This window comes from Acanthaster planci, linkage group LG04 (assembly GCF_054643075.1).
Source record: "Acanthaster planci isolate LZ-2023a linkage group LG04, COTS_SCS, whole genome shotgun sequence".
In the NCBI taxonomy this organism is placed as follows: domain Eukaryota; kingdom Metazoa; phylum Echinodermata; class Asteroidea; order Valvatida; family Acanthasteridae; genus Acanthaster; species Acanthaster planci.
Genome location: NC_141780.1, coordinates 2,340,399 through 2,367,308, shown reverse-complemented (window position 1 = coordinate 2,367,308; position 26,910 = coordinate 2,340,399). Strand labels below are relative to the sequence as shown.

The 26,910-nt window shown below is 40.5% G+C and overlaps 2 protein-coding genes across 2 annotated transcripts; one reads left to right on the top strand and one right to left on the bottom strand.

Annotated features, from left to right (window-relative positions):
• Window positions 1-108: 108 nt before the first annotated feature.
• LOC110986413 (transmembrane protein 79-like) lies at window positions 109-2,176 on the bottom strand. The gene is made up of 2 exons (XM_022248260.2): window positions 1,959-2,176; window positions 109-1,634 (listed from the first exon to the last, which is right to left on the bottom strand). Exons 1-2 carry the CDS (start codon window positions 2,166-2,168, stop codon window positions 1,266-1,268), a joined length of 579 nt encoding a protein of 192 aa, XP_022103952.2. The 5' UTR covers window positions 2,169-2,176; the 3' UTR covers window positions 109-1,265.
• Window positions 2,177-6,394: 4,218 nt separating this feature from the next.
• LOC110986410 (solute carrier family 61 member 1-like) lies at window positions 6,395-26,861 on the top strand. The gene is made up of 12 exons (XM_022248257.2): window positions 6,395-6,569; window positions 8,475-8,643; window positions 9,036-9,180; window positions 12,437-12,605; window positions 15,302-15,420; window positions 16,439-16,575; window positions 17,385-17,548; window positions 19,238-19,363; window positions 20,277-20,379; window positions 21,711-21,778; window positions 22,604-22,683; window positions 23,704-26,861. Exons 2-12 carry the CDS (start codon window positions 8,499-8,501, stop codon window positions 23,840-23,842), a joined length of 1,395 nt encoding a protein of 464 aa, XP_022103949.2. The 5' UTR covers window positions 6,395-6,569; window positions 8,475-8,498; the 3' UTR covers window positions 23,843-26,861.
• The last annotated feature ends 49 nt before the right edge of the window (window positions 26,862-26,910 follow it).

Below are 26,910 nucleotides of genomic sequence, written 5' to 3'. Positions count from 1 at the left end.
AAGCTGCCATTGGGTTCACATTTTGGTCGCGAAACTCTCGGCCTCTCTCGGCAAGACATGGTGACAAAACTAAGGGGGAATTGTGAGGACGCACGTCATATCGCTGGACCTTTTCTAGCGTAGACATGGAAGGCCTCGTGGTACATGAGCGGACAATCAATAAGGTGCAGTGGTCTGAGTGCAAAGGGTCGCTGGACAGCAGAGAGTCAAAATTCAGTATCACAAATAACAAACGCAAGAACTTGACGGGAGTCTTTGGAGGAAGCAACGGCTTTTAGCGACATCGTGAAGACAGTCCAAATCGTCGAAGTGACGATCTGGCTGATGATTGAGTGAAGGGTAAACCTTGGACAAAAGTGCACCTAAAAATTATCGCAAACGATTGAACATCAAAAACATTTGATTAAAGAGTTAAAAATAATCCAGATTTACAATAAATGTGCTTTAAAGAAAATCATAATGTGGTACATATCTGTGAGCATACCACCAATAGCAGATATTTCTTGACCAAATCCATAAATACATGTACCTCAGACAATGTGCGCATTCCTGTTTGTTGAAAAACCCGCCACGCGGATGGTTTACAACAGATGTGGCGGTCAGACTTGGGACAAGTCTAACTTGCCTCGACACGTCACGCCTTCTCGTGGTGTTCATACTCTTACTAAACATAGTTCTAAAATTTAACTCAGTTTCTTCAGTTTGAACTATGAAGTGCCGCTCCGGTGGTTATTCATGATCTTTTGATGCTGCAAACACTCTTATCGAAGTAAGACTAAGAATGGAAATTTTTGTAGACGTTTTCTCGTGTTGAACGTAGGCCCAGTTTTCTAAGCTTATACGCGACGTACTTTGCCGTAGGCTTACGTGACAAGCCGCATCTCTCTGGTTGATTTCGGCAAGACTTAAATTCCATTTGAGGTCCTAACTTTCTATAATTTATGCTACTTGTCCATCAGAATACAATATTTCGTTTTCATCATAAATTAGCAGGTTTATAGAACATTTACACAATAATCCTGACCCCCAGCGATGGCAATGCGTCTCTGAAAAGTTAGCTCTCAAAATAACAACTTTTTTACAGAAAATGCTCAAACGTCTCAAACATGATCAATGGAAATCCATTCTATAAGAAAGTTCCTCGTCCTGCTGCTATGCTACTTGTATCGGTACATTGATCCAATAACACAAATATGTCACCAATTCTGTATTATCCAAAAGCATTTTGTTCTGGATTAAAGGCTATTTTCGACTTCCACACTCCCTCAACTAGAGAATCCTTGTCTGACCCCGCTGGAAAACAGATAGTACAATCCGTAGGCAATCACAGCGATATTGGTTATGGAGGTGGTAGCAAAACCGAAAGCACGATACAAGGGATTTCTCGTACCCAGGTACCCAATGTAAAATGTCACCCGTCCGCACAGGAACAAGAACACGGAAATCGGTACGAGTTTCAGTCTGTCGCCTTCTAGGTAAGTGCTCAGAGCCAACACAGCAGCGACGTGGATCACTGTTTGCTCCAAGGTGTTCTGCAGAGCACGTTGTTTCATGCCCGTGAGGTGCTCTGAGATCACAAGGGACGGGTTGATACCTGCTGTCTCGATGTTGCTAAACCGAGTAAATGCGATATTCTATCGGGAAAAATAGCGACAATGATGAATCTGGTACCGCAGCTCTGCCATGACCATGTAATCGAGAGATTTCGAACAGAAAACTGGTCAACTGGAAATTGAAACGTTCGTTTCAAGTATTCAGTCAGCCAGTTTTTGGGGCATCGCTGGAGTCTTCAAAAGACGATCCAAATTAGGCGCTAGCAGAAAATTCATGTGGGGGGGTCACTCACAGCCAAATTCTAAAAACCTCAAAATCTACTAGCAGAAAATACGAAATGGGGATTGTCTACTTTGGTCCTCCATACGATAAGGGGGCACTTCTGCTGAAGCGGATAGACTTACCACCACACCATATATCATTGGAAGGAGCGACAACACTAGCCACCGCGAAGCGAACACCAACCGCTCAGACAAGCTCGTTACATTCGGCACATTGATGGGCACGTAGTTGAGACCAACGTAAACCGTACACAACACGAATACTGCTCCAGTGCCAATGAAAAAGAGCACCATGCTCTGACCTTGTTGCCTAGAGACGGTCGCGATGGCCATGGTAAAATCCTGTGACGAAAAAGCAACATTGTAACACAGTTAATCAGTTACTTGTGTGAATTTACAGCTATTTCCATAACATGCAATTGAGTAAAAAACAAAAAAAGGAAAATATGCCCCTTATAGTGCGACATACTGTGATTAACATGCAAAGGACGAACATCTAGATAAGAAAGATTTTCAAGTGCTATCACCACGGAAAAATAAAGTTGGAGACTTAAAATGTGATTCTTTACGGAGACCAGTAAACAACATCTTTTGGGAAATCCTTTGCATTTTCTAGCATGTACTTCATCAATGATACTTCGTACGTTGAGGTTACACACACGCGATTGCTGGAAATTACGTGTCGTTATGTACACAACCACCATAACATTACGCGATAATTGCAGAAACGCACGCATGATAAAAAGTGGTGAAAAGTGAATGCCACGGAGTGGAGTTTTCGTAGATCCGTGCTTCCTTTTGATGCACTTGTGCATACCTGGTGAATAAGTCTTCCTAAGTAAAGCCTGTCAGCCCACGGTGCCGATCGAGGAACAATTTGGTGCAGGTCGATGTAAATCCTTTGGTGAAAATTGGAGCTGGGGGATTGTTAAGGGGGAGAATTCTGAAATTTTCCAGACGCTTGGAACTGAAAAAGATGTAACATGACGGAGGCAAATCGAGGTGGGACCGGAGGGCAGTATCTACGGTGTCTGCCGTTAACATTGAATTAAATGTCAACTGAAGAGATTTGTTTCAATCAATACTTTGGCCTACACTTCTGCATTTCCTCTTGGCAGACACGGCAGACGCCGACACTATACTTTTTTTGTCTGCTCGGTACAAAATGCACTGGGGAGGGGTCCATGATTATGTCCTTGAATAAAATGGTGATGGCCAAATTATAACAATGTAATTTCTGATGGTTTACTATCAATTATGCAAAACCCCTTTACACTCAGGAAGGTAATAATAAACAATTTTTTAATATGATACAACTTGCATCTGTAATTGTTGGTCCTTTTAGTATAAAAAAATATTATGACCAATGCATATTGACTCTAATCAACACTACATTATGCTAAGCACTAGTGATTACATTCAGACAGCTTTTTAGCGTTATTTTGGAAGATGACCCAAATGATCAGGCAAAGTCCAGCCGCGTAGCATTGGTAGTACGGATCATCTCTCCGCAGTAGGTTAAAGGTGAAAGACCTACCTATTTACCTTTTTTTTCATTCAAACAAAGGTTGCCGGGGGTTTCTTCGCTTCATTGCAATGAACGAATGTTTGGATGTAGTTTTTGAAGGTATATTGGCCAAAATGGCAATAAAGAATAGCAATATGTATTTATGAGAGCTAGTTAGTTAATTTATATTGCTGACTCTAAATCATATTTTTCTCCACTAAAGGTGATAAAGTTGGGACTTGCGAATAAGTATCCTAGTTGTCTGATTAAAAGAAAACAAAAAAGTGTAGGATAAAATAATGGAAAATTTGTAAGGCGTGATGGAGACTGAATTTTAACTTAACCAATAGACCTTCGTGAAACCAACACGGAATTCAATTATTTTTTTAATTTAAGTAACTGAAGGCTTATATCCCGTGCCAAAAAGACTACATATTCAATCACTTGCAAAAAGGTGTCAGATTTCATGACATGCCGGACTTATTATGGCATGGTTATACCGCCTTCTTCGAGTTTAGAGTCCCATTTCGTGCGATGCATTTTCATCTATGGGCAAGCTTGAACGACTTCATTTTGTCAATATTTGGTAAGGCCGATTAAAATCAATTTGTTGTTTATCGTCACTCAAAGTTATATTTTTGGGCTGGGAGGACCTTTGACATTTAATATTTCAAGTTTCTACTTTCCAGACTTTTAAGATTTCTAAAATACCTTTCTTGTACACTATTTTAATCTGAGTGTTCCGTAAAACAGCATGATCAGATCAATCGGTCATGGTTGACGGCAAGACTAGACAATTTTTGTGGTATAGACACAACTGCAAGGTTGAAAAGGGCCGGAAATTTGTTAAGAAGTTGGAAATAATCAAAAAGTCGAGGTGCTAGGGAAAATCCGGTCGGGCGGTGATGATAAACAAGGAATTAATTTGAATTGGCCTAACCTGCGTGAAATGTTATTCCTGGGTACCAGGAAAAATCAACTGGTGGTTGACAATGATCGCGCTTGAACTTTACCTATTATGCATCTATGTCACTGTGTGATTAGGCAGTAAATGTATTATTTTCACTCACGGACACAATCCTGGTTCATTATCTCCTTAACTGCGTTTCCTTCAAAACTGAGGATCTCTTTGTGGCATGAGAGAAGAATCACAAATCTTGATCAAAAACCTCTTTACCCAGATTATTTCTACCTCCATGATAGAACGCTCCCAGTGTAAGCCAATTTATTGCAATAAAATTTGAATCGGTGATATAGGTTTGGATACTTTTCCATCAGGACACTAATACTTTATGGGTTGATGCATGACTTGCACGATGATCACTTTAATTGTCACAAACGCAGTTTTATCCTACATGTATGTCAACTGAAAAGGCAGATTAATTTATCTCCTTTCATCGTTCTTGGCAATTTCCACAGGCGCGTGGCCCAGGTTCTTTACTTCTTGCAAAATGTTTTTTGTCGAATTAGGCTAAAAAATATAACGCAGAAATTGAAGATACTGGAAGTCGATCCTGAAACGGAGTATCCACGAGTACCCGTGTCAGCAATGATGTATCTGCTTGCACCATCCTCGACTGGTTTTGCATTTATGATCTTTATTTAATACTAAATTCCCGATTTTGCCAGCATAAGCGTTCCAACTGTTTTGCTCTAAAATTCTCCAAAACCTCTGGGGTCATCACACCAGATTAAACCTCGATACACTGTGCAGTTATCGGCAACAATATTTCACTATCCCTTAGCCTAATCCAACCCGACATACACGAAAAATACTCAACTGACTAACACAACTCCCGGCACTTTCATGTTTCACATCAAAGCAGTCTTCAGAAAAACTCGGCTCAGTATTAAAACCCCTTACCTCTGGTAAGTTTCTTCCGACGTCACCGAACACGCAAAGTATACTCCCCGCTGCTAATCGGTGTAACGGATGCACTTCGGCTTCGCCAGCCAAAGGCCAACAACTCGACTGAACTCATAACCTCTCATCCTGGACAGAGGCTGTATACGCCGGGTTCAAGAATATAACCAGGGGCCGCTGGCAGAAGGGAGTGCCGCTTGAGATCATGTTCATATGTTATTTTTAAAATCAAACAGCAGAGTAAGTTATTTTATTAAGGTGAAAGTACTTGGGTTTTGAAACACAATGACTGAAAGTAAAATAGCAATGATGTACATGTATATCTCTGCTTTTCACGAGCGCACTTCCTTCCTCATTGAAATGCTGGAAGATGGAGTTCCGCTTCCTTGAAAATTGCAGCCAAACCAGCCTATGCCCTTAATTAATAACCCTGTCAACAATGAACCTATATACATTGCCATAGCCTCGACCAAACTAAAGCCTACGTTATCATACGACTTCTGGGCTGCAAAACCACCTTGAAGACGTGCTAGAGTTAACACCGGCGAAGCTTATTATTTAAATACCTCGACGTCGATCATAACTTCAGTCCGAATCACTTAGCTGCGGCTTAAAATAGCATACAACTTTATGGAAACTGGCTGCGGCCAAGTTGTAATTTCTAACTGCAGCCAAGTAATTCGGACACCGTCAAACATCGGTTTTTGGGCGACTAGCAAGGTTTGAATTTCGTGGTTCGTTCATTTGCGCGCCTGATCTGAGGGCGCACTTTAATTTTTACTTCGCCTCATGCCGGGGGGGGCAAGCGACAACCAGGCGTTAATTACACCAACGGCTCGTTCGGTCACAGTATACCGTTTGTATAATGTTATACATTGGCACTTTTAATTCATAACAATACTATTCATTTTGGCAACAGAAGCATAACTGTGGAACATGTTTCAACTGGTGGGCGTACTTGTTGGAGGACCCACGTCGACGCTTAATGGGTAAATGGATTTGGTCACTAGTTGAAACTAAGGTGGATTCTCACCAGATTTTTTTCCTTATTAAATTTCTTAGCAGGACCCCGGCCGCCGCCCCAGGAGAGGGCACATTATGGAAAGTTCGGTTTGGGGGGGGGGCAAGGAAGTGGCACCTTCAAAGTGGGAGTAGCGCCTCCAAGCGTCGATTTATGTCTAGTTGGTGTATCAGCTGTACATGCAGCTCGAGCAAAACAAATACCCGGCACTTATTCTATGATGTAGGCCTATTCAGTGATTAGTATTAAAATTAGCTCTGCGTGGTTCGGAAGTCAAGCACATGCCCTAGTCGCAAATGCTGTGTAAGAGTTGCTCATTTGCAGTACCTTTTCATCGAGCAGGTAAGCAGTTGCAAATGCAAAAGGCAATCTGTAGGGTCCAAGTTACTCTGACTAGATTGAACTCGAGTCAGAATGGTTGAAGACAGGCTCGCCCCACCCACATTTCCTGTGTGTACGCGCACATACGTACAGGTACAATGTACATGTATGTACTGGTACATGATGTACAATACTTTTATTCTCACTATTTTTTGTCTTAAGTTGTCTGGCCAATCATTACATGAAGAACATGTACAGTAAGCCTACATCATGTACCAGTACATACATGTACATTGTACCTGTACGTTATGTGCGCGTACACACAGGAAATGTGGGTGGGGCGAGCCTGTCTTCAACCATTCTGACTCGAGTTCAATCTAGTCAGAGTAACTTGGACCCTACAGATTGCCTTTTTAAACATTTGGACATGGTCGGGCGATAGTCAGGATCCAAATACCTTTCGTAGGCTATTTTGCTTCCGTTAATTCATTTCACTCAAAATAGCTCCTACCCCAAATCAAAATCCTCCAAATTCACCCCCAAAACAATCCGTAAACTGTCTAATGCGCCCGGCTATGGACCGAGTGAGAATTGCAGACTCCAATAATGATTGTAAGGTTTATTCACATTTGGGAAGAAAAGAAACATTTTGAGGGTCCAAGTTACTCGGACCAAGTACAATCATGGCAAAATTGGGGGAATCCTGAGTCTAGGACCCTGTTACCACAGCAAGTCTAAGCAATATGAAAATGTTCAGAGCAATCTTGACGCTTGCGCAAATTTATTGTAGGCCTAGGGCCTACGCCTTCATTGCCCATCTTGAGTTGATTATCCAATGAATGAATTTCATTCAAATACAAATCAACTCAGGATGGAGTAGGCCTACAATATTTTTGCACAAGGTGCTGAACAAGAACATGCCTGTCTTCCATCATAGCAATGTCCTCCCCTGAAAGGCTCCTCAAATACATTTTCCAATTCTGCAAAGATACATGTCATTTTGGATTGACACACCCCTTGTCATGCTTGTAAAAGTTAAACAGGTTAAAAATGTTAGTAAAACGGCTTTCAAGGGCTGGTCTACATTTGAGAAAACAGAGTCTATATTGCTTAAAATAACGCTTGTATGGATTGAAATCAAGTCGTAACATTGGCTCATCATCCACTTTGCTACAACTGCAAGTAGTAAGGTGGGTGCAACAAACTCACTGTCGAAAAACTGTGGAACAAGATCAGCCGATCACGCCAAGACCAAGCAGTTGCTCTGATTGTCTAATTGTGCCCAACGTAAACATGAGGCATAGCAATCATTTGTTAAAAAGAGGAACTTTGCTTCATACCTGCCAAGAATTGGCCCTGAAAAATGGAAGGAATAAAGTATGCATTTGAGGCAAAGCACAAAACCCTGAAAATCATCCTACTGGATTTAAGAACTTTAAAAAAAATTTTAAAATCTTACTATCAAGAAGAAAAATGTGGTGAAAAAGCACAAAAATCAACTAATCTAATCAAAAATGAAACACTTGTGATCAAAATGCTTTGTCGTGGCTGCGAAAATTGTGCATGAACATACACGTGTGTGCTGCAAAAAAAAATTGATGTTTTTCACAGTTGTGAAACCTTGTTATAAATGTCCTGAACAAACCTTTTTTTTCACTTCTCTTCCCACTTCTCTCTTTCAATTTATTTGGAGTCTAAGCAATAGAAAATGAAAGAAAAACCCTGCTTCCTCTTTTTTACAGGAAACATGCAAAACAGAGTTTTTTTCTACTTGGCCAAATGTTTGGCCACAATTTTGTCTCTCCAGAATGTATGACAGTTGTCGCGGCTTTCACGTCTGTGGGAGTATGTACTTACAACCATGTTCTCTGTTAATATTCATTTTTTTAATTTGGTATTTTCACTTCCATTTTTCACTCTGTGCAGAGCTGTTGGGGTCAGGGTACCCTCATGATTTTTGTATCGTCCTTCTACGCCTTGTGCGTATGCTGTAGCCTGCTCTACCTCTACACACGCTCTGCAGCACCATCTTCAGACGATGCTGCATTCAGGAGGTTTCAGTACAGGTATTTGGTGGTCTACCTGTTGGCAATGGGTAAGAATTCCACACTTTCCTGAAAGTCCGATCACTTCAGGTGCAGCTGGGTCGTTGTGACTGAATGTTGGTCTTTATCTGGTAGTATTGGCCTCATGCCAGGATGGCTCGAGAGATGCAACAAATTATACCTTTTATTGGCAGAGTAGGTCACATACTGTTCATTTATTGGCTCGACATGTCTGTACCGGTCATGCCGGTAGGCCTGTCATATCCGTGCTTAGTCGTGACCTGAAATGAGCCCCTCTGAATTGTAGCATAGCTGAAATGGCAACTACATGTACACAGCTACAGAAATCTCAACCTTCCGAGATGTCATTTTGCATGGGTTCTGTAAAGTGTGAAACTTTCCAAGTTTTGACCAGTCATCGGTTTCTGTTAATTTTCGTCAGCTGCTGATTGGCTGCAGGGGCCTTACGTCTATGCACTATATGAGCATTATGGGATGACCTCGCACCAGATAGAGCAGCTCTTTGTGGCTGGCTTTGGATCCAGCATGATCGTCGGCACTGTGGTGGGATCATTTGCTGACAAATAGTGAGTATCCGCATTAAATCCTAAACCGCATTTACTTCACCACAATCTAGGCCTTGGGTGTAAGAAGAACAGAAAGAAACCGGCTTTGTCCTAGCTGATAAATTTGGGCAAAGCAGAAGGGGTGTCATTGCTCGCCAATTCATGGCAGTGAATGCGGCTTCGTGATACAAAACCCATTAATGCCAAACTCACCAGTAACTTTTACAGACAATTTCAGGCCCGCTGTTGCTACATGGGGATGTGGGGACAAATGGACCGCTTTTGTAACTGTTGTAAAGTATGTGTTGAAGTTGAGAAACGCACGATACAGGGACATGTGTGCACCACTCCACAGTGAAAGTGATTGCTACGTGGACATGTTCTCGTCGTGTATCAACTGTCATATGTATACTTCCGTGACTTTTATTTACTTTATTAAACAACCTGTTGTGCATGTTCTATTGTTATGCATATTAGGTCTTCAAGAAGTTGTTATACATGTAGATAGATAAAAAGATAGGGGTAATTCCAGAAAATAGGGGTCCATTTTTGTGTGTGTCCCTGTCACATCTGGCATACCATTTTGTAAGTTCAGAACACATTTTCTGATTTTTAAGAGTGATGAATTAATGTAAATTACCTGCCAAACAAATAGTAATAGTTTGAAATCATTTTCGGTGATATTTCCATGTCAAATAAAAAAGGTCAGATGTAACAGGGACACTAAAATGTCACACTTTTGGACCCCTAATTTCTTGAATTCCCCATAGATAGATAGTTTGGATTATCATTAAAAGAACCCAAAAAAATCACATGAGCTAAAAAATTTGGTTTACAGTAGGGTCAGCCCGAACAATGGTTATCAAAAAACATATATATGCTTAAAAATTCCACAGAGGAGGTAATGACAAGACAAATTAGTTAACACATGATTAAAAATTCGAGTAAGAAAAATAATGTGACATAAAAATTAGTAAGGGGTGAAAAATAGCATTCAAGGAATTAAAAAACTCTAATGACTGGGAATTGATTAATTGGATCATTGAAGAGAAAGGAAATATTTTATATCATTGAGTCTTGATAAAAAGCACTGTCAAATGGTTTGAGTTTCTAACAGTCAGTTCGGTGAGGGTGTACCTTGAACTTGGGAGCAGTCGACGGTGTCTTTGGGAAACAAACAATTTTTTACAGCAAATTGAATATAACATTTAAATGTATAAAGTAATCGGGGGGTACGTGTAACTGATGGAGAAATGATATTAAATGAAGTTATCTTGAGAACAGAGCGTATTAGTTGATGACCTGGTTGCTATTACATGAGGCATGATTCTAAACAATTGATTTTTGAAAATGTTTGACATCTAATTTTTTTCACAATTTGTAAAATTTCCTTTTTGTTTTTTTGAACCAAAAAATATAACACACCAATAGTTCTCATAATTTCTGAAGTTTCTGATGATTTTCTGAACATCTGTCAATTTCCTACATGCGTAAAAGAAATTCAGAAATATGTGTCTAATATAATGACATTTGAGCTTGGCAGTTTGGGGCTGCATGATATATCAATAAATGAGTCAACTGTGTATTGATATGTGTCATTGTCTTGGTTTGGGAGCATCTCGTTTGCAAGTCCATTTATATCATGTGTAGTACATGTATATGTGATTGGATTCAAGTAGTCATGGTGATAGCTGCTTTTTTTTTGCTATTTAGCAATTCTATGAAAGAATGGAAGTATTGATTTCCTGAAATCTAGCCCTCATGGGCCATCTGTTGGTGGTGCAGCTGCATAGCCTTGCAAATCGAACTGCATCGCAGACTTCCTGTGGTTGCACATGCAGGCCTGTCACACATCTTTCATTGAATACTCACCACATCCAATCAAGCGGTAACTGATCTGTCCACATAAAATGGGCTCGTTCTAAAAACCTCTCAGTTTAGCAGATGCTACCTTCTTCAAATAACCAAAAACAACCACAAGGCACATTCTGACATTAGAAACAAGACTATAATCAAACTGTCGGAAATATTTTAGTAGAGACAGGTGCGTGTATTGATGTAAGAAGAAAACTTTCCAAAACGTGATGAGGAAAGGAAGTACAGATTGAAAAAAGATTGATAAAATATTAGTTGGGCAGTTGAAATCAGACAAACGCAATGCACCGATGGCAAATGATGGGCTTTACTTTTTAAGAGTGTGTAGAGGAACAAAAGCAACCTTTTTGACCTTTAAATTAATGATGTGACCTTTACAAGTGGGATCTTTTCATGAAGAAATGTCGTTTAAGAACTGTAGTAGAACAGCATTATTCACAGACATGGTGCTGTATACGTTTTCACGTACATGAAAAGTGATCTCTCGGTTCAAATGAGTTTGCACTGGTGGGGTTGATAGTAACTCTTCTTGCTGAGCATGTTTCAGAATGTGAGCTTAAGAGGAATTTACCGGGTATATGTGGCCTGCATACGTCGACATGTACCTGCAGTGCCATGTCGGCCATTGTACACATCCATTGTTACCAGGTGCTACTGGGGACACAATGATCACATCGCAGGCTTGTTCTGCATCATTAAATTTTGCAAGAGAAATGGGACGATGGGAACATTTCAGAAAGGTCCCAACATCCACAAAGAAGCATGGAACTATTCAAGCCATTGTTGCATTTAGGAATTTGTAATTTTGAAATCACACAAGCTTAAATCAGCACCTGCTGAACCTATTCTATCATTGGCAAATGGAGTAATTATATTCTAAATATACATGTGCACTGTACATACAGCACTTAAGAGTCACTGTCTTGGGGGCATGCTACCGGTAATGTTGTGCAGGATTTTGAATGCAGTGGGAAGTGTCAGAAATCCCTCACTTGTACACATATGACGTACATGTACATGTGGGTAACGGCAGTTATTAGGGGTCCAAAGTTTGACATTTTTGTGTCCCTGTTACGTCTGACCTTTGCTATTTGACATGGAAAGATCAGTGAATTGTGTCCAAACTATTACTATTTGTTTGGCAGGTGATTTGCATTAATTCATCACTCTTGGAAATTAGAAAATGTGTTCTGAACTTACAAAATTATATGTCAGATGTAACAGGGACACAAAGAAATGGACCCCTTATTTCTGGAATTACCCCTGTACGGTGGGCCTGTACACGATATGTCTGTATGCAGCTGCACTACACCTCTGATTTTTATCAGAACTGGTCCACGTCTCTCCTTCAGTTGTTAGTGTAAATTCTCCTTTACAAAATTGCCCATTTTTGTCTTTCCAGTGGGCGAAGGGCTAACTGCATCTTGTATGGGATCCTCTATGCCCTGGCTTGCGTCACCAAACACTTCAACAACTTTCACATTCTCATGATTGGTCGATTGCTCGGGGGAACTGCTACCTCTATTCTGTACAGTGCCTTTGAATCATGGGTAGTCTATGAACACCATGCGGTAAGTCCGGATTTGCTGTCTTACGGGGGAGAGGGGGAGAGTTTCTTAATCTTAGCTGTCTCTGTCTTTGGCGCCGGGGTTTGTTTTCCAGACATTTTGCCTTGATTATCACCTACAGAAACATCCAGACACCTAATGTGAGGGCAAGATTTCCAAGACAGTGGCGTATGTGTAGGTCTGTGTTTGCTTGGACTTGGCCACTTCTCAATATCACGACTAACATTTTGAATTTTTGTATTTCGTTCAATTCATTTCATTCAATAGAAATTTGTTTCCCGGTTAAGTGATTGGATAACAAAATGGAACACTTCAAAAGTCTGAAGAAGACTAAACCCACCGTTGAATTGAATTAGTATGAAATGGAAATTCTGCCGATGTCTGGCAAACAGTACAACGCGGACAAAAACTTGTGCATTTTGAGGAGAGACGTTGGCTTCATACATGTATGTACAAAAATATGAAACTACATGTATGTAGGATTATTGGGACTTGACTCAGGCTGAACTGGTGACTGTATAACTGGTAATCATCCAACACATTGTGTGCTGTGCCCTGACCTAATGTGGTCAAGGCATCATAGACGGTGGTGTCACCAGAGAGTCTGTTCTTTTTTTTTAAATCTTGCAATACCACTGGATATATACAGTGGACCAGGCAGTCCATACACTGTACATGTATGCAGACTGGATACAGGCCAAATGTGGCCTTGTATCGGCCCTTATTGTCATAATTAGCTTGTGTATACGTGCATATATATTGAACCTATAGTTTGAAGTGCACATACCCTAGAGGGTTTAATACCAGTAAGTCAGCCACCTGTTGCCATTGGCAACGGTAGACAGCGCAGAGGTGAAAACTGCACGCTGAGTTCACACTACATGTACAACACACATGCACACACACCCCAACCTTACATACCTACATGTACTGTGGACATTCCTTTCTTTTCGTGCAGTTAAGAAAACTCAGTGAAAATACTCGTTTTTCTTGAACTAGGAACACGATTTTCAGCTGTTGTTTTGTACAAGGTTTCCTTGACTATTACTTTTCCTTTTACGACGGATGACCCCTAGCCCAAAATGTCTCTAAACCTCTTTTCCAGAGAAGGGGAAATATCCTGTGGACGTGTGTAAGTCCACAAAACGTCTTCCTTTCCTGCATCGTGTGGATATTCTTTGTTCACAAGTCCACACTAGGTATGTAAGGTTAGCCCACAGACACAGTACATGTATGCTTGCTTGGTAGTTGTGGGGACAGGCAGTTATCATTACACTAATTTTGTAGGGTCCAAAAACATTCTGGGGACATGGAAATGTCCCCAAACTGCAGTTCTAATTGGCTAAACAAAAAAATTGTTCTCTTAATGTGACGAACACCTGCCCACACACAAAATGTCTGCCTTTCCTGCACTGTGTGGACAACTTTTGTTCACAAGTCCACACGAGGTAGGCGGTGATTGTGTACATGTACATGAACATGTACGCCATGACATACTTTTATGCACAGTGCTTTTAAACTTTATCACTAGAGTTCAACCTTCATGCATCACCTGTCAATGATTTGACAAATGTCATAAAAAGTTAGGAAGTGCTTGACCATTTACGTGTCTATGTACATAATGTACATGTATACACTTACACGTACATATCAATGTACAGTACATGTACCTTTATATTGTACAAGCAGGCAGAGGTACGGACATTCCAGTACAGCCTTGCAACAACGCAAGTACAAGTACAGTACATGGTAATTCTGTGCAATAATGACTCCTATTCTAGACACTCCAGGTGGTCTGAATGCCTTTAGAGTGCATCTCCGTGCTGTTGTCTCTCCTGCTTCTGGTACATGCAAAAGCAAAGAGAACTTGACGTTCAAAAACGTTTGCAGTGAAATTTTTGCTTCAGTTGAAATGTGTTCAGCTGTTGCTAATTTCACAAATGTTTGATCTGATATCACAAAATTGGATTGGTAATCTGCCTTTGCACCTAGTATGAATTTGACCTTAACTCTGTAGACATTTTTATTTTGTCGGTAAAGTGAAATACCCATTGGCAAATTTGTGCAGCAATTGAAAGGCAAATCCCACATCTGCATATGCAAACCTGAAGCCCTGAGTGAAGTAATACATGCACGTGTAGCTGTGCTCTGCCTTCCTCAATCCTTCCATCCTCAAATCTTCCATTCTGGTGGAATTGAAGATTTGAGACTTATGGGTTACTGTTCTGAAAAAAATAAAAGCTTGGTATTTTTCCTTAATCAACATTTTCCAAACAAAATAAATTAATTGCCCCCTGGTCTTGGCCATTTTTTAGCAATGCACTGCTAGACACAGTTACATGTACAGTGTACGTTTCTGTGTACAGGCCGGATGTTGTGTATATGTGGAGAGATTTTTACAAGGGGGGTACATGTAACTCAAGCAGTCAAGGATTTATCCTGAAGCACATGTACTGTATGATAGCCCTTACCCTGTAAAACATTGTAAACCGGTCTATTTATAATTTGTATTGTCTCTATGTTATGGACATGAAAGATTGAACTTGGTGTGTAAATAATGCCGACTTTCTATTGGTTTCCATGTAGGAAGTAATTACATGTATATGGCCCTGCCAAACAGGAGAAGAGTTGCTGACAGTGGCAAGCCTTTTTCCAGAATGTTACTCTAACAACTGCTTGTCTTCTTTCCTAATCTGCAGAGAGCCTTTGATAAAGATCTCTTGGGCACCATATTCTCCCATGCCACCCTCGGAAACTCCATCGTTGCCATAGCAGCGGGCGTGGTGGCGCAGTTCGTCGCCAACCGCTTTGGTTTTGTGTGAGTGCCTGAACATTGTGAAGACAACTTTTTTTTTCTGACCTTCTGGGTTAAAATTCTGAACTTTCGCAATTGAAAGTTGTAGATAGTTGGGCTCACGCCATGTGTAATTTATGTGCTTTGTTTATTGGATATGTAAACATTGTGTTAATTGGCCTTATTCTTGAGTCAGCCATCTTGAATCCAAAGCGAGGCCATCCCTGTGTGAAATGTTCTCATAACTTAATATTTTTGGGAGTGAAGATCATGCAATAGCAGCGGATTATAGATTACCGTCATTGTTCTTTGAGGGGTAATTTCAAAATTTATTTCTCTTTTTTTTTCAAAATAAAAGAATAATTCATAGTAAGGCTATCCGGTTCTTAAGTGACTTCATCACAAAGGCGGACACGCCACTGTTTGCAGGCTCCAATTGGTGGATCGCTGAAGTTGCGTGCTAACTTCCGGTACCAAGGTTCCATGTTAACGGTGATCAATGCATATAACTCTTTGTGCAATGAGTGTGCAGTGGGCGTGGTTTAAACTGACAAGACATCACACTTACGAACTGGATACCTGTGATTGTAGCAGAATAGTCAGGCTCTGTCCTAGTTCAGAGTGTTGTGTAAATGAGGTTGATTTGGGGAGCAAGATCTAAATGGCCATCTTGTGAATAAAACCGATTGGCATCTGTCGGTTGTAGTTCATGAGTCTCACTATTTGAAACTTACACATTGAAGGTATCGTACATTTGCCAAATTGGACAAATTTTTAGTCGGTATGTTTCATCTCCGGCAACTGTTGTGACCAACACGAATTGTTTCTTGTACAGTTATTTGAGGAAATAACCTGCACCGCTGATCTTTTTGTCGGATGTTCTTATTGTCCTATTGATCAAAACTATGCAACTACAGTTTTTGTAAACTAACAAGCATAAATTTTGTTTTTCCAAAACTAGTCGTTCAAGTTTTTGGGGTTGCCATCATGCTCTGTATTAAACTTGACTGGCGAGATGTGTACATTATGCTTGTCATTACAGGTCGCCCTTCGATGTGTCCATGTTTGTCCTTATTGCCATGGTCATTCTAGTCATGATGGTGTGGTCCGAGAACTACGGTGACTCCAAAGCCAGTCTTGGAACGTCCTTCAAAACTGCCTTATATTACATAAAAGCAGGTCAGATACATCCAAATCCTATTCCTTTACCCCCCCCACTGGTTAAGGGCTCAACATTTTCAAGGGTTTCTCAAAATTTCATGCCATGTGAAAGGAATAGTCACCGAGTACCAAGTGCAAGGAACCAATTACCACATTCCAAACGTACCCTTGAAAATGTGATTGTTACTTTTGCTATAGCTCCTTCAAGCTTATACCATCTCAGATATGGGTAAGTTGCTTTTTCTAGCTGGGGACACTCTGGAAATACTCTTGTTTCCCAAGCAGGATCATTCTGTCTCCCAGGAGGAAGATTCTCTAAAGACTAGGAACGTTTCATGTTTTGAGATGCTGCCCAAAGATCTATCATAATACATACAGAAATTACAGAAAAGTCTGGCACCAAGATGGCACCCGCGGGAGCTGTGACATCAAGTGCAAACCCCTGGATGGTTCATTGCATGATGTATGTGTACATGTATTTTGATAGCTTGGTTTGTGGTACATCAGTTTGTCTTCCTGTATGGTTGCCATGATCATGTTTGCACAAGTACTGATCTTTGTTACAGTCACTGCCGTGACTCTCTTAGCACAAGGTATCAGTTGACTAATAAAGATGTGCAACTTTTTTGAAAGGCCCTCTACATGTCAAATTCTATTTCTCCATTCTTAATCTATGTTTCTTCTCAGATGTATTTGAGTCAGTCAAAAGCCGAACCCAAAAAATTTTTCATATTCTTTCATGTAATCAGCAAATTTGATTGAACTCTTCAGCAGTGTTGAACGTGTACTTCCTAGCTCTTGAAACACGTAGTAGCTTGCTTCCTCAGATCGCAAAGTCTTGTGCCTCGGTCTGATCCAGTCTTTATTCGAGGGAGCCATGTACACGTTTGTCTTGGAGTGGACGCCAGCCCTCAGTCAGTCTCAGGTGCAGACGGACCCAGGCAGGCCCAAGGAGGTCATCCCCCATGGCTTCATATTTGCCGCGTTCATGGTGAGTCGGGGTTGAGCAAATCCAAGGCTGTGCTTAGACCGTGTCAAAGGCATTTCTGTCAGTCCCTCGCTTGGCCCCTTGCTGGGGCCGTAGTCTTGTCCATCAACACTCCCTGCAAGGTCATTATAAGTCCATCACAGGTCATCTATACCTCGGCCACACCACAAGCCGTACAAATAAATTGTTGAGAAAAGCTTTCCTTTGTCATCAATTCCCCTGTCATATATGATTTGTCCGTCTCGTGACTTGACTTGTGCCTGGCCTTTTGGCTGCACTACGGCACAGTCTTGAACTTTACAGCTGCGTTTGAGCACTTTACTTGCGCTGGAACAACCACATTTCTGAGCACGCACTCGGCAGGAGTACAAACCATGAGTAATCGGGGGGAGGGATACACTCAGTCAGGCTGGGAGTATACGCTAACATTGCATGGTTATCTCAAGATATCCGAATGCCAGATGCTCTGTTCTGTTCTTAGTCAAGGCTACTGCATGTACATTTCCTCGCACCCTTGAGTTTTGAGAGTAACACAGGAATGCAGTCTACCTACATGTGACCTGACTGATGATCAGCTTATTAACAAGTCTGATTTGATGCATGTAGTCCTTAATATTTTAAATTGAGTCACCATCTTTATGAATAAACATTTCTCACTTTTCTCCAGTAATTCTCGTTTTTGTACAACCTCCTTGGAGTGCAGTATAAAATGGAAAATCTTATAGCTCAGGTGTTTTTTTTTCATAAATTTTGTAAAGGTTTTTTATTGGGCCCAGGCTAGCTTAAGTATTGATTAATATCAGTACCTCTATCCAAATTTCATGCAGTCAGTATATGTACACAGCCAGACACTGCTGTGCATTGGTGAATCCACACAGCTGTTTAAATACATGTAAGAGTGGGACATGTACATGTTCAAATGAAAAAAGTTCTAAATGCATTTACAGATTTTCCAAACGATTAAATGGAACTGCCCCTTTAAGAGGTTTGGCGTTTTGATGAATGGAGTCTGGTGTTCCTTTTTTATTATAAATGATGCCTGTTACATACTGTTTTTTTCCCTTTGGCATCCATGACACTTTTTTTATTTTGAGAAATAAAGTGGATTTCTAAAACAGTAACATTGCTTGTTTTAAACACCCCAACATCAATCTATATTTTTATATTGGTCATGTTGGTTGGACCATGTGCATTGTTAAACTATAATTATAACAATGCGTCTATATGAAAACACTGAGGTAGGTGGCGGTCTCCGTTAATTGTTGGCTAAATGTTTAAACAGTGTGGGAAAGTTATCTTAATGTTTTTCAAATTAAACATACATTCTCCCCCTTATGTGTATAATTCTAGGCAGTCAAAACTGTTGAAACTAAAAGGATTAAGTTTTAACCGACATACATGTACCAAAGTTATACCTGATTAAGATATACTTAAATTTCAGTGGATTTTCATGCAGAGGTTTTGGATTTAATGGACATGTAGTCATTTACGTAACATTGCCATAATTACAGTCCCGTATTGCACTCATTTAATTCAATTTTCCATTCGTTCATTACACAGCAGAAATATTTCAGATTTCATTGCCAAGGCTTTACAAAGTTTTGTTCCTGTACATTTGTACGATGCCAGCTCTTGAGTTTTACAGAAACTGGGATTTATGTGTTTTCAACCTGTCCTTTTGTTAACGTGCAGGTAGCTATCATGATTGGTTCCTCTGGTTTCAAGATAGCCGGCCGCTACTTAACCGTGGAATCTTTCATGAGGCCTGTCCTGTTGGTCTCAGCATTAGCACTGTGCGTTCCAGTGATCATGCCATCGGTGAGCTCGAGTCTAATCCATTTTTGAGGATGCAAGATTCAGCACAGAAACTTTGACATCATTTCGAGGAGAAATCGGTTGACGGCTGTTAATTGACTGATAGGTGTCAGCTGACCATACTATGTCTACAACCCTTGAAAATGTGCTTTCCCATAGTTTTGGGATTGCAGTTACTCACACATGCACCCACCCTTGCATATTTATTCTTGTGGGATATTTCCTTTGTCCCTGTACATGGGTTTATGGTGCCATGAGGGGTACCAGAAGCACAAGGAACATTTGTTGTCCTTGTGGGGTACTTAGGCAAGGCCCTACAACAATTTCACGGCCTCGATTTGTGGAGTTTACTCAAAAAAGGTGGAATCTCCAAGGTTTACTTATGATGTACATTTATATCCATCACAAATCGCAGTATTTAAGGGAGAATTGGTCAAAATATTAACCCAGGAAAGACAGGCAGATTCAAATATGAGCTATTTGCAAACTGCGCATCATACACTGTTTTTTTAGTACAGTAATATACGTAGACTTAGCTTAACTACATGTACATGTGCTAATGTACTTAAGCCTAACCAGTCTGCATGGTCTGGTATGTGCTGGGGGCAGGCAGTGAACTGTACATGCATGTGTGCTGTGCTTTCCTTTTGCCGAAGGTTGAAGACCTATGATCATATCAGTTGCTGATCGGACAAACTTGAGTGGTGTTGTCTTGCATAACGAATGAATTAAATAGTATCTTGAAGTGTGAGCTTCTATTGGATGTATCGGACTGTTAGGAGGGGGGGGGAGCTGGTGGAGTGGATTTTTTTTTTAGTCCAAAATATGACTATATCGTGTACTAGTCAACGTCACGCTCTGTTGCTTTTGATGCAAGCCGTTGGTCAGTCTGTTCTTCTATTGTTGTGTTTTTCAGAGCCAGTCTGCAATCTTCATTGGCTTCTTAGTGTTTGAGTGCTGCGTGGGTATCTTCTGGCCGTCGCTGGGTACGATGAGGGGGAGATATGTGCCCGAGGAAGGTAAAATTCTTTTGGAATATTACTCGTGTAGCCTACATGCACATCCGCTGGAACTAATTTTCTGGAGATTATACACATGTACAGTCTTGCAGCTGTTATAATTCCACAGATATGACCCATCACAACATTCTGCTCTTTCCTATTTTGACGGTTTAAAGTCGAATATTGAATTGGAGATCAATTTGGGGGTTTGTAATATTTGGAAAGAGTAACGCGTCTCCTATTTAACCACTTGCCGCCGGGGAGCCCGGTTTTGGGTACGTTTTCTTTCTACCCAAAGCCGGGCTGCCCGAAATCGGACAAGAGAGTTGGGTCTTGTAACAAAACATTGTACCCGGAAGAAAAGACTGGGCTGCTGGGAATTGTCAACATTTATTCAGTTGTCAATAGCGCAGGAATCCGTCATTGTTTTGAAAAATTTTACAACTGTTTGTGGCATTCAGCATGAGCGGTTTACCACCAGGGACAAAAGCGCTTCAGCGCTCCAGGGAAGAGCGATACAATACCACTGCATGCTAATCAGGTCCACATTTGAAAAGACGCCAGCAGCGCACTGTGCCAGTTTCGGGAACAAAAGAAGACATGACACCACACAATCTGGGCTCATTTTACAAGGCGGCAGGCCTGGCTGAAATACTCCAGTGTCAATAGATGTTGTCTGTCAGATTAGAGTAGCCACCAGACAGTCACTTGATGGCGTTTAGGTGTTCAGGAAAAAAAAATATGAATTTTGGAAGATTTTTGAAAACCAAAGATATCGAAAAATCGCCCGGCATTAGACACTGCATTTCCAAATGCACCCGACAGCAAGTGGTTAATCCTCAAAATTTTTTTTCCCGTCAATTTTGAGGACAGCATTATTCGTACCTGGTCAGAAATGTTAAAACAAGGTTGGAAACAAAGACGCAAAGCTGCCAGATTAATGTCATGTTGTCACCTTGTACTTTTACCCCAAGTGTTGCATATAGATACATTGGAAACTCTTTTTCTACTGAATTAAAATACCAATATCTCAGACGTTGAAAATTCTGACTTTCATCTCATTTTGTCGTGAGAAGTCACAGATTTCCTTGAAGAATTCCAGATACATCAGTTACAAATGGACGCTAGTTTTGAGACTTTATTTGAGTTTTTCTTTTCCAAGACAAAGAGAAAGACTGTGTTAGTGATTGTCATCGTAATTTGTTGAATGGTTCATTTGGGATTCGCATTGTGCCTCGATGGCATCGTGACAGACCTTTTTACACTGTGTACAATGCCCCCTTTTTTTTCATGTGTCCAAAATGAGTAGCCACTCCTTAATTCTGTTTTGTTTTTGTTTCTTTTGGCAGCCCGATCGACCATCATGAATTTCTTTCGGATTCCCTTGAATTTGATAGTCATTTTTATCCTTCTTCAGGTGAATTGTTCATTTCTTGTCGTGTCGTCCATTCTCTAAAATACTGATATACCGTTTGGACAAGTCTGCAAATCCATTCCGAAGCTAAATACCATGGAAATCAAAACTAAGATTGTTGGGGTATCTTGTGAAATTTTCAAGAATTACTTGAGATAAGTACCCTCTAGGGTTTTTCCAAATAAGCCAGTTGGGTTAAAGAGTTATTTATGTAAATCGAAATTTCTTCCTTAAAATTAAAAACTAGAGTTAACAAGACTCTATGGTAAAGTTTTGATGCTTAAGTGGAAGGAATAAGCCAAGAATTGTCTGTTTTCTTGAGAGCTGGTTACAAAATGAGAACTCAGTCCTTTGGTTCAAATTCACCGAACTCTTGTCAAATGAATACCAATAAGCATAGACATGTCATGGCTTAGAATGTTGGGCAGATCTGCTGACAACCAAAACTCCAAAAAAAGTAAGGAATTAAAGAACTACCTTTTAGAGGTGGGTATTTCCAGAAATTAGGTGTCCCTGTCAAATCTGACATATGATTTTGTAATTTCAGAACACATTTTTCCATTTCCAACGGTGATGAATCAATTCAAATTACCTGCTAAACAAATAGTAATAGTTTGAAATCAATTCCAATGATATTTCCATGTCAAATAAAAAAAGTAAAGATACATCAGGGACAATGTCACATTTCTGGACCCCTAATTTCTGGAATTACCCAATTACCAGCAGCAGCACCTCGGCAGAGACCCTGACTGTCATTTTTAGTTGAGCTTATTTGCTTTCGAGTTTACACGGTTTTGCATTTTTTTTTCTTCCCTTTTTGCTTTGCAGAATTTAGGTATGATTACTATCTTCAAATTCTGTGTAGTGCTGTTGTTGCTGGCGACATGTATGCAGTGGTGGCTTTATCGGTAAAATTGTCACTTTAAAATTTTGACCACTGACGTTGAGTTGGGTCAGATTTCAGAATGAGAAAAAAGTTTGGGGTTAAGGTTCAGAGTGGGTCCAGTAAAGAGTTGGTAGCTGGGTCAGGCTTAAGCCTAATTAAGGGTTGAAAATAGAATCAGGTGAAGTTTTGAAAAGGGGTCAGGTTAAGGTTAGAAACAGCATCAGGATTGAAGTTGTAGAGACAGTCAAATGAAGTTCAGATATATGATAATGGTGGTGTTTTGGAAGTGAGATTAGGAGTTGGGTTGAAAAACAGACAACATTACTGGTTGGGAAATGGGATCAGGTGAGCTCTAAAAGAAGTGGTAGGGGCAGACCACGCCCTCCATATCTTCTGTTATGTCATCACTGGGCATTGTATTTCACACATTAAGCCTTAACAAGTAACCAGTAACATCTTGCAGTCATTTGGACACCAGTTTTGTGAAAATTGGAGATGCTGTTCTCATGCAATGTGCATTTTTCAGATCAGCCAAAAATCTGTACTTTTTCCATTGATGCTCACTGCAGCAGGCTGACACGTTTGAGGTCGTGAACCTGAAATGACTGCCAAATCAAAACCATATGTCATAATTGATTGAAACTTTTATGTTGTCCTGATGATGATGCGTGCCAAGTCTCAAAATGATTAGGCATGTAAGGAGTCGGAAATCCACATTGAGCAAAACGCCCCCTCTTTGGGTGAAAAGAGCCATATTGCGGAGTGTTCATTTTGTTGGTAGTGATGTGACCATAAGGCATGCACTTGGCAGTCGTTGGTGAACCAGTGAAGTGCAGTTTCCACCAAACGAGCCTCCAGTGCTAGGAAAATGTGCTCCCTCTTTTGGTCCCGCTCAGGGCAGATAGGGTCAGGATACCTTGCAAGTAGAGCGGGGCAGAGGGCTTTGAAAAGAGTGAAGTAATGGGTTAGAAAAAGGATCAGGTTGAGGGTTGAGAATAAGCTGAAGTTTTTAAGGGTTTGAGCACTTTGTGGTTTGTTACAGTCTGTCGTTGGTCACCCCAGTGGTGGACATCGAGAAGGGCATATCCACGTCTCCGGGTCCCACCAGACCGTCACAGGAGAGGGCCGTCGGGAATGGGCTCGGTATCCATGATGATCAGCCCGAAGTCATCGATGTGTGATGAGCAGGTGGACACTCGTAACTGGTCTCTGTGCTGACTAAAGGTGGCACTGTGTAACCTGACTGGCGTCGAAAGGCAAATGGATAGTCAGTGTACCTTGACATTAACTTTGTTCAGGATGACAAGGCGAATTCAGGACTGGTTGGTTTTTTTTTTATTTCAATGATGTGAGGTACGTGTATGCTGGCTGCTTGTCCCCCATAATATTCTAGACCACAGAAGGAGGGGGTCTGGGACCAGCCTAGGGAGGAAAAGCTCTCATCTTATTGGTCCACATGTTAGGATGTCACTCTTGAAGGATACCGAGTGGCTGCCTATCAGCTTGTCTTTAGATAGCTTTGATGTCATCATATGTTTTTACTCTCTCATATTGAAAAAAAGTACAAATTCTTATGCAGTTTCAAAATTTCCTAGGGACTGTTGATGCCAGATTTGCCAATACCTAGTAACAGGAATTCGTATATTGATTATCCCTCACGTACAAAATGCTCACAACAATGTTTTGAGTACACCCTGATGTCCTTTCATTATTTTTTATATCATCCCTCAGTATTGAAATTTTCGAAGTTTCAATATGTCCAGAGATTTATATCAGCAACATCAAAGTAACACCAAAATATGGAGTAATATTGAAATAAGAATGGAGCCTAGAAATTCCTTGCATTTCCTGATTTTCCAGTTTTACATCTTACATTGTCAGCAAATTTTTTGCCTATAATCTCAGCTCAGGGAATGCATGGGTTTGTGGACCTCTGCTATGTACATGTATTCATTCAACTTTCCAACACCTCACTTTTTTATTTTCATGCATTTTGTACATTTTCCTATCCCTACCCTAACAGCTTCTTCTGTAATATACCATAAATACTAACATTATTTAAAAGAAAAAAACCACTGGGATAACTTTAAATCGTTAAGAGGCACAGTGTGAAACTCGTTTCATGTTCTTGATACTAACATCGTAGTAAGTGCTGGTCGTTGTTTTTTTTATTTCGCCGAGTCTTCAGTGTCTTGCCTTGCGGCCATTTTGACCCAGCTTGTTAAAACCGATAGGTGAACAAAAGATATCTTCTGTTTGTTGTTGACATCTGCTCGATGCACTGTGTCCGATGCACATGAGGGCATGATCTGTCAATTACTAAAAAAACCAAACAACAAATCAGATGCCCATTTGAATTGAAATTTTCCACCGGTATTTTCATTCAGTGTCTCTTTGAAGGGCTATTAGCCGATACTATCCAAAGCAATGAATTCTTTTGTGTTGTTCATTGATGGTTGCCTTTTTTCAAGTTACATCATGGAAGCTCTATACCAAAAAATAAATCTTTAAACATTCATACAATTTCAATTTCTTTTCATGCTATCTATAAACTGTGCCAATGTGCCGTGAGGTTTATTTCGACTTCTTTGTTTCCTTTGACATTGAGAGAGTGTAAAGGATTTTTCGTCAAGGTGTGTGATGGATTTGAGTCACAGTAACTAAATCAAGGGAACCCTCTCCAAAAAGGGGGGGGGGAATATTTCTGCATGTACAATACATGTATACATTATCACTTTATATAAAAACTTTATTTCATGTACGCCTGGCAAAACGTAAAGGTTGTTTGGGTGACCAAAGTTTTGGGGAATCAACATTTAGATTTTAATGGGAAAAAATAAGAATGGATTGTTCATGATGAGGTATTTTCCTCGTCCCAATTATTGTCACCATTTTAGTGCAATGTTGTCCTCGGTGATTTTATTGGGGAGGTGGAAGTTGGTGTAGGGTGGAGGAGAATTCAGAGTATAACGAATGTGCCAATTACATGTACATATAGCATTGATCACAGAGTATACAGTAAATTTTGATTGGTTTTATTTTTGTGAGAGGCCGGGTCAAGTCGTTCTGACTGCCCGCTCAGTGTCACTAGTTTGTTTCTTTACCGATAGCCATGAACGCAGAAAAGTTTGTTGACAGACGTTTCACGACATGATTGCGTCTCAGTGGCTTCACGAACTGCAGTGGATCCATAGGGGGCACACCCATTTACCCCCTTTTTTTTAGGGAGACTCCTGATCATTTTCCCCAATTTTCTCTGTTGCTGTCGACTGGTATAGTCTGAGGACAGTAGTTACCACCCAAATGCCCCATTTTTCAAGTTTGATGGCATCTCCAATGGGGATCCCCTGGATCCACGTCCAACAAAAATGAACAGCAGTGCGGTGAGCAGTAAGGTCATGCATGATTTACCGTCGCGAAATTCTGTCTACAAGCTCATAATTTAGTTTAGGTTGTAGTTGGTCAAGTTTCTTTTTGAGGTAATTGAATTGTTACACGGTTATTTATAATTTTGTCTTCTGATTTTCCGTGATATTATTGTGGATGGATCTGTAAACTTTTTTGTTCCTCACTAGAAGTCTTTTGCTCGAGAAGGATGATCGGGAGGCTGGTTGAAAGCTGATTGAGCTAGGAGGATAAGGGCTGTCTTTCCATTTTCAAAGATTTCCATTTCATTCGATTCTTCAGTCTCCAGCCAATTCCAAGTGGGGGAGGGGAGAGGGGCTTTCCCCTCGGACTAATTTTCTTTTTGATTTTATCGATCAAAGAAAAGTCATTGAGGGCAGTCTCATTTCTGTTCCATTCCAACACACGTAAAAAGCCCAACAGTTACCTTTCCCCTCCGAAAGATCATACAATATTACTTAAAAAATGCTAAAAATTTCCCCCTCTAGCCGGACCCCCCCCCACTTTCTGGATCCATAGCAGCCTCCATAAAGTTTGATTGGCAAAAAGTCAAGGGACTGGTTTTTGATTAATGAATAACTGGATTTATAAACAATGCTTTCCATTTTGCAAGTCATATAGAATATATCTGATTTTCCAATAGCAATAAACATTGTCTTAAAATCGCCCCCAGAAGTAAGAACTCCACTGGGTAAAACATTCCAAGTCTTGGTGTCAAATGCAAACTCAGCTCAACTCAATTGATGTTTTTTTGTTTACTTTCTGAGATATTAAAATTGAAACTATCAAACGTAAGCAGTTCCTAGTTGCATTTTTGTCTGTCTCGCCGCAACACAGCAGCGTG